This window comes from Aristolochia californica, unplaced genomic scaffold (assembly GCF_029961685.1).
Source record: "Aristolochia californica isolate CCGP_79_NKW_82.1479 unplaced genomic scaffold, dmAriCali1.0.hap1 SCAF_14, whole genome shotgun sequence".
NCBI lineage: Eukaryota > Viridiplantae > Streptophyta > Magnoliopsida > Piperales > Aristolochiaceae > Aristolochia > Aristolochia californica.
The window spans coordinates 9,219,782-9,231,730 of record NW_027181815.1 but is presented as its reverse complement, the minus strand read 5'-3'; the positions used below and the strand labels follow the sequence as shown (position 1 = coordinate 9,231,730).

Genomic DNA, 11,949 nt, shown 5'->3' with positions numbered 1-11,949 from the left:
AAATAATCAAATCACACTTCCTCAGGGGAATCGGATAATCAACACAATTGTTAGTGTGCTACAGTCTCCGCTAGGCATGCCCTAGCTCTTCGGGTTCCTCCTGGGCCGGTTTTCTAGACTTTGGGAACACTCGGTTAGGCACTAACACCTACTTGCTCACTACCTCAACTTAGCCTCCCTTGCTCAAGCCTCTTGAAGCTTAGCTAGTCCATTTGCAAGTCTAGAGGGGTTACATGTTTGTTCTACTAGAAAAGTTAGACAAAATCGAGAAGTAATGCTATTGCAAGCTATAGCCATTTCTTAGAGTGAAGTATGGCCTTAATTACCAAATTCTCATCTTCGTTGGGGGAGCTTTAACCTTGATGAGGCAGGTTCAGTCGTGGGAAATTCTATTATTGTCACTTCAACCTCCCGTCTTCCCGCGAAGCATTGCCAAGAAATCGCTTGACTTGGTCATGTCTGTCTCTTCCTGGGTCGGCAGCTTCCACCTCCCTCGCCTATGTTCGTCCACACACGGTCTCTCTCCCATTGGACATCGCCCTGCCTCACGGTGCAAGCTAGCAGTACCGTCCCCGGTGGCGGGGACTCGGCGAACTACGCACCATCCTCACCCAATTTGCAGCCATGGGGGTGTCAGCGGCCGCCGACGTCGAGAGGGGCATGTCCCTCGCTCCTCCTTTCCTCCCACCGCCTGTACCGCAAAGGCCTTGGATTTCTTGGCTTGTCCCGATCTTCTTCATCGCCAATATTGTAGCCTTTGCGTACAGTATGTACGTCAACGACTGCCCTGCCACCGCCGAAGCTGGTTCTTGTGTCTTCTCTGATGTCCTGGGGAGGTTCTCTTTTCAGCCATTAACGGAAAACCCCCTCTTGGGTCCTTCCATTCCCACGTAAGCAAACACCCATAATCCCTATTCTTTTTCACGTTCTTCCTTTTCTTGAGAAATCATATTCATCTTCATAGTTTTTTTTTTTGGACTCTAAGCTGTTAGAAGAATAACAGCTTGTCCCCTGCTTTTTTCCCATCAGGTTAGATCGTGTGGGAGCTCTTGATTGGAGAAGAGTGGTGAGAAAAAGTGAAGGGTGGCGCCTTATCAGTTGTATCTGGCTTCATGCTGGAGTTATCCACTTGGCTGCAAATATGATAAGCCTTCTGTTCATCGGTGTTCGTCTGGAGCGAGAATTTGGTTTTGGTAGGATATAAGTTTCTTGAATTCAAAATCTCGACCTTCATAATCCTTTATTAGTAATCATCAGATATATCATTCGGTTCATACGCCGATTCAGATAGGTTTGGAACAATCAAATCACGTCTTGATGCAAAATCTTAGCTCTTATTATGTGATTAGTTGTTTCTTTTTTTTTGGACTTGCAGTAAGAATAGGAACTCTTTATGTATTCTCTGGCTTCGGTGGTAGCTTGATGTCTTCTTTAAAGTTCCAAGCAAATATATCAGTTGGTGCATCTGGTGCGCTGTTTGGAATGTTGGGTGCGATGCTTTCTGAACTCATAACGAATTGGACGATCTATGCAAACAAGGTGTTCTGCAAAACCTTATCTGACTAACATTTTATGTTCTATTCTGTCTTGACATTTAACTCTTGAATTCTATCTTGCTTTTCAGTTCGCAGCTCTTTTAACTCTTGTGATTGTAATTGCCATCAATTTGGCCGTTGGACTTGCTCCTCATGTGGACAGTTCTGCTCATATTGGAGGCTTTCTTTCTGGGTTTCTACTGGGATTTGTTCTTCTGATTCGTCCCCAGTTTGGGTGGATCAACCGCAAGTACATTCCTCCAGGATATGATATGGATCGAGTGAAACCAAAGTTCAAATGTTACCAGTATCTGCTATGGTCTACAGCTTTTGTTCTCTTGATTATCGGGTAAATAATTATAAACGAATTCCACTTCTTATTTCAAATGCCTCTCCTCTGTTAGACCTCATATTCTGTCCTTTAAGTTTGCAGATACGCAGGCGGTTTGGTTAAACTCTACAATGAGGCCCCAGTCGACTAACATTCACGCACGTCTGCTCGTCACCTTGCGAGACGAGGGTGACGATTTTGGCTCCTGTTTCTTCCTAATCGACAACTTGTAAAGGGCATCAAGTAAATCGTTTTTTTTATTTTTTTTTTATACTGGTTTTTGTCCTTGGAGAGGAAGACGAAACAGAGAGGAAGGGATGAACATGAACACAACTGCTTACATCTTTAGAGAGTTTCAATGCGAGGATGCTCAGAAGATGACCTTGCTTGTGCAGCAACACTGACCTGATTCATAGACGTCGTATGGGTGAAAGCTTGAAAACATTGGGATGGCCAGACTCCAATGCTTCCCTTAGACTCCCATGAGATGATGTTGTCTTATATAGTAATCTTACCTATTTTCGAATATTTCTCCAGTGATCACCACACATTGTAGGCAAACTGTTTAATGCAAATACTAATGAAGATCATTAACCAGTCCCTTTTGAAGGGGCGATGATTTTTCCAGAAGATGCCCTTTGATGTTTCCTTCTCAATTCACCCTTTTTCTAGCCTTGATTGATCAAACACCTGAACAAATCCCAATTTTTTTTACTATCTATGTAATAGATGGCTTAATTTTAAAGATGTTCCATTGAGATGACTAAAACCTATGTTTGATTTGTATATTTATGTGGTTTGTAACATTTTTTTAATATATTTTTTTAATTTTATTATAAGAATATTATTTTGTATGTCTACCTGTTTTAACTTGCCTGTTGTCCTGTAGACATTAGTCAGCAAAAAATAATCTACAGGGTTCATTGGGTAGCATTTAGCTTTTTTAATGATACACATATAATATCTTGCAAACCTTGTCATAATTGAGCCTTAGAACAGCAAATTTACACTTTGATTGTCAAATGTTTAAATTCATCTCTTGAGTTGAAGAAATTGTTGTGCACTCGATAGCATACTCAACTTTCGTCAATCGGAATCTGCCATCTGTAGGAGTTACAATTTGATTAAAAGTATCCCTTCTTTGATTTACAGGTCAAATCGAAATACTTTTAAATAACTCCAAAGAGTGAACGTCTCATTGTCGGTTATGTTCTTAGCAAGTCGACTTCTAATTTATTCTTATTGGGGGGTGCCACTTTACTTCATGAACATAGAGTTGAGAAAGGAACAAAATATGATTCATGGTTGTATTTGCCATTTCAAACAAAGTAGGTATTAGGGTGTTTCTCTTGTTTTCATATGCATAGACTTCCAACCCAAAGAAAAACCTTATTAAAAATATATAAACAACTATTATAAGTTTTATCACCTCCATTAAGATAATTTTGATGATAACAAACACTCAAGTTACAAATGATATTCATTAAGTATGTTGTGCAACTCAAAACTGCCTTAAAGAAATTTTTTGGTAGCATATTTGTTCCAATGGTAAAAGAATAAACATGACCCAATTATTAAAAGAAAATAAAAATCACATGCAAAAAACACACCATCAAAATGACCTAGTAATATTGTTTGATCAAACAAGAAAAAGAAATAAATAGTCAACCTTGAAGAAAAAGAGTAAAACGGGCTAGAAGATTTGACCCCATAATATGAACTCGACCACTTCAATTAGAAAATTGAGGAATTAAAGTGTTGAGGGTCAAAGGAGTCGAACCCATGCACAGAAGTTGAGCACCTTAGTAGGTAAGTAGAAGTCATGAAGCAAAAAGATAAATAGGAGTCGTGCACAAGGTGAAAAGGAGCAAAGGAGTCGACCCAGATGAAAGGAGTCGATCCTTTGTTATGGTAGAGAGAGAAAACTAAGCCGACTACCAAAAAAAGAGTTTTGAAGGTGAAAAAGGAGTTGAACCCATCAAAGGAGTCGACCCCTTGTCATAAAGGAGGAGCAAAAAGAGTCAATTATAGGTTACAGGAAGTTTTAAAATTGAAAAAGGAGTGGAACGTATAATGAGGAGTCCACCCATTAACATAGGATTTGACTACTAAAGATGCAAAAATAAAGAGAGGAGTCAACCCTGAGCATTGGAGTCGACTCCATTGTGTGATAGTGAGCATAAGCTGACTTCTGTTCTTCAGTTTGAGCTCCTTTCGTGTCCAAATTTTGTGAGTGACCTATTGTTATGTTTATCAACAAAAACATGATTGAATACATATTTCTTCAAAAAATTTGGACCTAGTTTAACTGAAAAACAAAAATAGCATTTTCTAACTCTAATGATTAATTTTTTGAATGTTGGAAGGCCTATTATTTAAGCCAAACTCGCCCCAAATTATTTTCTAGCCAAAATATTTTCCGACTGGCCTAAACCTTCACACATGATTTGAGAAGATATTTTCCCTCTCCCAAGATCTAAAAAAGTCAAAATCGATAGCTCCATTGAGATAAGTAATCCAACACTTGTTCTTTCAAATCTTTATTGAATACTTAGATATATGTTTGATGAACGTGTGCCTAGTTATTTTAAGGTATTTCATTCAATAGTTGTGTTTTAAGTGTTTTTGTGATTTACTTTCATTGAAAAAAGGAACTTTCTTAATCTTTCACTTTCAAATAATTCCATATATGTAAGTATTGTAATCTAGTGGGACATTTTAAAGGGGTTTTGTAAAATATTTGAAATTTGGGGATAATTTTTAATATCCAAGTATTACGAGCATATACTTTGAGCACTATTGATTATACTCGGTAGAGTACTCCGATCTAGTGATATTACTCATTAAAATTATTCACTAAAGTTCAAATTACTGCTTTTGGTTTGTATTTTAAAATCGATCCATTATATTGAGTTGCTTAGATGTTTTCCTAGTTTGAAAAACAATTGCATATTTACATTGTGCATATATTTTAAATATGATCATTATGGACTTTCTTGAGCTGTTCACTACTTGAGTAGGTACTTAGGAATTGGAGTACCTATTTGCTTGAGCATAGTTTTTTAACTATGCCTATTATCAGGTAATTTATATTGAACTACATTCTAAGAAAGTAAACCTTTGAATTTGGCCATGTCTTGGGTGCACGACCATCCTTAACATTAAATTAATTGAGAGAAGTTGTTAGGGCTAAGTTGTAGAAGTAGCAAAGTTGTTATAATTGAAGTAAAATCTCTTATTGGGTCTAGGCAAGTGTACTTAGTGAACCGCTGAAAAATTCACCCTCCCTCTTGGTTTGTTCCTCACCGTACCTAACAAACATGAGGAGAGTAGATCTCTTTGCGTAACTCCACAAGACTATCAAAATATGTACAAGTGAAGTTGTTACAAAGATCATAATAGGGTGTTCCACCTTACACAATCACAAGAGTGGTCAACACCTACCTTTATAAACATAGTTGTGTCCCTATGCCCCATTTTCTACATATGTAATTAAGAATTTGTGGGCAAGCTATACATCATCTGTAATCACTTCCCATGTGACAATACTTGTAATTGCTCACCCTGATTTGAGGACATGTCACAGTACACGCACCCGGTCCTGGGTGTTATGGGACACCCTGGTCCTGGTGGTCCTGGGCTAAGGGTTAAGTACTTATGTCTTCCGCTCCTAAGAGGCCGATCTTTTGGGTAGTATTGGATTGGTGCTTAACATTAATTTTTTGCAAAAATTAATTAGTAAATAACGTAACATAGACTAATGAACCTTTAAAGTCCAAAAAACACAAGGAAAAAGAAGAAGAAGAAGGACTAGGCTGCTTGTACAATTTAGGTAAAGACCCGTCTGTTCCTAATTTTTGCAATAGCAGCTCAAACAGCTTAAAGAGAACTCCCATCTCTTGCTTGAGGCTTTATTCAAAAATCTTTTCTCTAGTTGAAATCCAGATTCCAGATAGGTTAAGTCTTGGCATCTGTATTTTAATTCTTAGAAGAGTTGTCGGCCTTGCTTTTAACTTTTTCATCCCTACTGTAGAAGACAAAGACATGAATCTCATACTTAGTTCCAGAGGGAACTCTTAAACAAATCGAAATTTACAGTCGTTCAAACTCTAGCTTTGACACAGACACCTTACCACCTTGACTTCACCAACGTTTCTTCTAAAAAACAAGTCGAAGTTCTGAGAATAAGAACACAACTTCCCACAGTATAATATCCGTCAGATCGGAAAAACATCCCTAACACCAACTCAACCATGTTTACCAGTTACCTCCTCTTCAGTTTGTTCATTCACCAAGCCTTCTCCTATCGCGCAATCATCGACCCGGTCACATTGAACTATACTGTCATCTTCTCCTACTTCGATGTCGCCGACTGTGGCCCCCGTGGCAGCCTCTTATGCATGGGCGGTGCCACCGTTACCGGCGGCTCCCTGGATCTTAATCCGGACCCTCCACAGATCACGAACGGCACTGAGTCGTCTGGCCCTGGGACAGTCGGACGGGTTCTGTACAAGATTCCCATCCTTGTGTGGCCGGCCATGTTCACGACCACCTTCACTGCAGTTCTATCGGAAGATGCCAATTCTACGAATTACGGAGATGGAATGACCTTCATCTTGGCCCCGGACGATGGCCCCGGCCCTGACGACAGCCATGGAGGGTTTCTGGGTCTCTTTAATCATACAACAAAAGGTGATATCAGTTTGTTCTTTAATTATCTCTGTTAAATTCGATTGATTGTATTTTAGAACTTACGGTTAATTTAAATTCAACAGGGCATGTCTTCAATCAATTAGCCGTAGAGATGGACACTTACAAGAACGAGCTCGATCCCCCGAACGCAAACCATATTGGGATTGATACGAAGAGCATTGAGTCAGACGTGACGTTCGACCTCGACGACATTGGAATTGATCTAAAGTCTGGAAGAGATTTGACGGTGACAATTGCGTACGATGGATGGAACAAGAACCTCGGAATCTCCGTATGTTACAAGGGCGGCCCTTCAAAGCTCGTTCTGGATCATCATATTGACCTTTCTGTCTCGTTCCCCAAGGCCATGTACGTTGGCTTCACTGGATCGACTGGAGGGTCGTCCCATGAGAAGCACCGCATACGCGATTGGGTGTTATCCTCCATGCCATTGACACAGAGTGCGGTGGCCGACGGTGGGACAAAAAGCAACAAGGTCCAGTATATCTTGATCATTGCACTGCCGGTTGTGCTGGGCGGTTTGTTCCTCTTCGTGTTGGTTTTGCTGTTTACCAGGACAAAATGCGGGTGCACGAGGGAGAGGAAGGTGAAGAAGGAAGATATAGAAAGCCGGTCGAGGACTGCTGTTAATGGTCCTAAGCTCTTCCCCTTCAAACAGCTTTCCAAAGCAACACAGAACTTCAGTAAGGACAATCTGTTGGGGACGGGAGGATTTGGGAGCGTATACAAAGGTGAAGTTTCTGATCCACCTGATATCGTAGCAGTCAAAAGAATGTCTGCGACTTCGAAACAGGGTGAGAAAGAGTTTTTGGCAGAGATATGCACGATAGGGCGACTGAGGCACAAGAACATCGTCCAACTCCTGGGGTGGTGCCATGAGAGCGACCATCTCTTGCTTGTCTACGAGTTCATGCCCAACGGAAGCCTCGACCGCTACATCTCCAAGGGTTTCCTCGACTGGCCGACTCGCTATGAAATCCTTACAGGCTTGGCCTCAGCTCTCTTATACCTCCACGAAGAGTGCGGGCAGACGGTGGTGCACCGCGATGTGAAGCCCAACAACGTAATGTTGGATGCCGAGTTCAACGCGCACCTGGGCGACTTCGGCCTGGCAAGGCTGTTGCACAATGAGACACCGGTGACGACCATGCTGGCGGGGACGCCCGGTTACTTGGCCCCTGAAAGCAGTTACACCGGGAAGGCCACCATCGAGTCCGATGTCTTCAGCTTCGGAATCGTCGTGCTAGAGGTCTTATGTGGGAGAAGGTCATGGGGAGCGGGAGTGGGAGAAAACAATCTGGTGGATCACATCTGGGACCTCCATGGCAAGGGGGAGTTGCTCCAGGGCGTGGACTCAAGGCTAGAGGGGAAGTTCGAGTCGGAAGAGATGAAGCGCGCACTACTTGTGGCACTCGCTTGCTCCCATCCAGACCCGGCGTTGCGGCCCAAGATACGCAAAGTAGTTCATGTGCTCACTAACCCCAACGAGCCATTGATGAATTTGCCGGAATCTCGTCCAACTGCCATTTATGTTCCGGTGCTCTCGCCGAGAGCTTCGATGACCACTCTGGGATCGATGGCTACCACGAGCTCTGGTTTCAGTAACACCCAAACACCGTTCGGAGATGCCAGTCTAGGGAATGGTAGGTGAAGGCATTACTAGTCTTGTGTAGTGTTATCGTTCTGAGATCCAGCTACCTATCTTATGCTGGAATTGAGTTATCTTACATTTCGGGTTCTGAAATCTGTGATTTTGCAGTTCAAACCTGCTACTACTGTATCTTACATTTGTTTGAGAAAAAAATAATATTTGTATATGATTCCAACCACTAGCCAAAGAAAAAAGACAGAAAGATTGCCCAAAACTAATGGAGTTCATGCACATTTTTCTGCCAGCCGATCGACCATATAGAAGATTCGAAAAACACAGTTTGGATCCATTCGACTACCTAAACCAAATGGCCATTAAGCACCAAGGCAAGAAGGAAAAAGAATATTGAAGACCATCCAATTGGATAGATGAGAGCATATAGGCCAAAGAAGATCGAAAAGGTATTGTAAGTACTTGTTCCCCTGGCTAACCGATTGGTCTGAATAAAATTCATGAAGTTTGTGAGGGTCATTAGACCGAACCATAGATGTGCAAATGGCCTGTTCAAAAGACACTGTGGTAAACAAAAATTCGATTCAACCACCATAGATCACTAAAATTTATAATTAACCTACCATTATCATTATTAGATAAAATAATTAATTTTAATCATTTTTATGAGATTTTTTGCATTTTATTTGGTCAACTTTTACACAATGACAACGTCAGTTTCGACGAGAAATGACTCTAAATGGCTAGTATCGGTGTCAAGATCCCCATAGACATAATTTTAATGATAAAAAAATAAATAAGTTACTAATTATGTGCATTAAGTATATCATGCAACTCAAAAAAACCCTAAAAGAAATTTCTAGTAGCATGTCCATTTGATTGGTCAATGATCATTCAAATGGCCCATGCAAAAAGGGGACAAACAACTCATGCTAGAAAGCACATTGCTCGGATGGACAAGAAACGTCATCCAACTGAAAAAGAGAATTCAACACAATATACAAGGCAATCCCATCTAACAGATGGAGTGAAGCCATCCATATAACCGACTTGGCTAACAAAAACCCAAAAAAGCAAAGTCGTCCAACTAGGTCTAGCTCTATTAGTATTCATTCACCCAAATATCCGAATGGCCAACCCAACAAACATAGAAAGAGAAAAAGAAGAAAACAAGCTCATGAAAAAAAGATCGTCCAACCAAATATATACCATCTAAGTGGACAAGAGAGAAAAAAGGCATTCTAAGTACTCATTTGGCCAATCAATCGAATGGTTTGAAAAAAAATGGGAGTTATTGAAGATTGTGCAACTTGATATGGAAGGGAAAAGTTGCTGAAAGGATCCATTCGGTTATTTGTTACAAACCCACTCACTCAAACCTTGACTCAGTACAAGACTCGGCCACAAACTTAACCTCAAAAGGACTCAATCAAGTTGTGGAGGATGGTTGGAAGAGTGAAGCATGAATACGGTAGTGTAGGGCCCAAAAAATGAGTAGTAGTTTGATTTCAACAATTCACTTTCTGTTGTAATTAGAGTTCTATTAAAAGCACGAAAAGATACATAAGGTTCGAGGAGGATTCTCCCTCCATTAAAGCCACATGAGAAAAGAGAAGTTTCAAGAATGGAAGATTCTAGGAGAGAGTATGGTTCTTTCTCAAGGTAGGAAATGTGGGAACCATTAGTCCCACATAGGTAGAAGAATTGAAGTGCTTGCTACTAAAGCTCTATAAATATGTAAGCTCTTAGTACATTCATGTTAACCGATGATTTAATGTTCACTTTGGCGGGTAGTCCCTCAATCAAAGGATTTACATCAGTGTAAGGAGACTCACTAACTCCATTTCAATCAAGAAGGTTATACTCTTGGCAAAGGTAAGTCAATTTACTTCCCTAGGTTATCTCAATATTCATAAGAATAGTGCTTACAACCTTTTCTATTTGAATATTGACTTGAATTATTAGTATTAGTCTTAAGTGAGTGAAGCTTGTTAAGATGGTACACGTTCAAGGAGTGTCTCTTGAACCAAGTTTCTTGTAAGATTGTATCACTAGTATCCTAGTCCATTATTCTAGAGTTTCTCCTTATACCAAAAATAGTCCACAAGTCCTTGTTCTAGTGTATTAGTCCAATTAGAGTCTGTGACCACGAAGGCGTCCAAACCATTCTAGACTTTGGAATCCTCCTTGGAAGCCAATTTGGGTAAAAGAAAATTTACTTTGGAATCAATTCTATACAACATAACTTATTGTGCACAAATATTTTTTTATTTTGTTTCCTTATTGAGTTGGCCTCCACATTAACTAAGCACTCTAAAAAAGTTAGTTTAAAATCCATATGTGTGCATGCATAATCATTGGTCAAAACATATTATCTAATTTGAGTCTTGAATTTATCATTTTCTTTCACTTAAAAGTTTATGAGGGCTGCATTTCCAAATTGGATTTGAGTTTTCCAAAAGAGTTTCCAACTTTGAAAATCAAAATTGTTTGAGAGTCAAATTGAGCTTTGTGAAGATTTGGAAGAGCACATAAGAGGGGTGTACTCTTATTTAAAGTTATATTGTAAAATCAGCCTAAGTGAGTGGAATTGTATATGAATAAAATTTTAAGCAAGTAACCCTTGCATTATATTCGATCAAGCCTTGTGCAGACAAGACGAAATCCCCCAACTCACTTCCTTCAAAAAGCATTTGTAGTCGTACTTGAGTTGGTGAAAATTCCATTGTGGGTCTAGGTTTATGTAACTTCAATAGCTTTTAAAAATTTCTTGTGGGTGTAGGCTTGTCTAACCTAGTTTATTATTGTAAAATACTTTTTTGTGGGTCTATTTTGGTAAAGCCTAATGTTCTGTTGTAAAAGTCCTTTGTAGGGTGGGGTGAAGCTATAATTGGCCCTTATGGTCTTCTTGATGTAGATGTTATTTGATTGTTCACATAGTGGATTCAACTCCAAGGTATAAAGACCTTGGAATGGAAGTAGCAACCTAAGTTTGTGTTATAAACCACTATAAATCTTTTAGTGTCAAGTGTGTGATTACTCTTATTTGCATTGAACTTAGTTTGAATTTTAATTGTAATTATAAATCTCCATAAGAAGAAACATCAAACATAGCTTGAAAAAAATAAATTAAAACTTAGAAGTAAAAGTTAACAAACGTAGTCAGGCACCACCACCTTCCTTCCTCTAGGTTTGGTCCTTATGAAACCTAACATAGAAAAGTCGGGAGGACACAATCGCCCCCTGAACTCTTATTAATGGTGGAGAGGATGGAGGTTTCCCCTGTTGGCACCAAAAAAGGGGTAGAGGTTGAAAGCCACAACCCTACTCCTTTCTCCTTAGAACATAAGGAAAGGACAACAATGACATGGGTGAGGAATCCCTCCTTTGCCATGAAAACCTAATGAGGGAGGGAAACCCCTTCCTTTCACTATTAAAGGGAAAGCCTAGCCCTTCCCTACATCTTGTAGAACTTCCACAAGATAGAAGGTAATTGAACCAACAGTTAGATTTGAACCTCCTTGATCAGCTAGTGTTTTGACTTAGTTACTTGCCATATGTGCATCATGTGACATTTGAACAAGAGATTTCAATCTTGCATAATGTTTAATAAGTTCAAAGAAGAGTAACAAGAGTAGAGGTAAGAGTGATTGCTTGTTGCAAACACCAAGGAGGGATTTATACTAAACATTTAAGGATTTATTCAAAGGTTGTGATGAGCTCAAACCATTCTTTATGGCTCACACCTGCACCACTACACTTGGTTT

The 11,949-nt window shown here is 39.9% G+C and overlaps 2 protein-coding genes across 2 annotated transcripts; both read left to right on the top strand.

The window, feature by feature from the left end:
- Positions 1 to 624: 624 nt before the first annotated feature.
- On the top strand, positions 625 to 2,024 carry LOC137949363 (RHOMBOID-like protein 5). Its single transcript, XM_068795436.1, has 5 exons — positions 625 to 890; positions 1,030 to 1,193; positions 1,376 to 1,539; positions 1,625 to 1,884; positions 1,969 to 2,024. The coding sequence occupies exons 1-5, from the start codon at positions 625 to 627 to the stop codon at positions 2,015 to 2,017; spliced, it is 903 nt and encodes a 300-aa protein (XP_068651537.1). The 3' UTR covers positions 2,018 to 2,024.
- A 4,095-nt stretch (positions 2,025 to 6,119) lies between these two features.
- On the top strand, positions 6,120 to 8,230 carry LOC137949362 (probable L-type lectin-domain containing receptor kinase S.5). The gene is made up of 2 exons (XM_068795435.1): positions 6,120 to 6,558; positions 6,642 to 8,230. Exons 1-2 carry the CDS (start codon positions 6,120 to 6,122, stop codon positions 8,228 to 8,230), a joined length of 2,028 nt encoding a protein of 675 aa, XP_068651536.1.
- Positions 8,231 to 11,949: the final 3,719 nt, after the last annotated feature.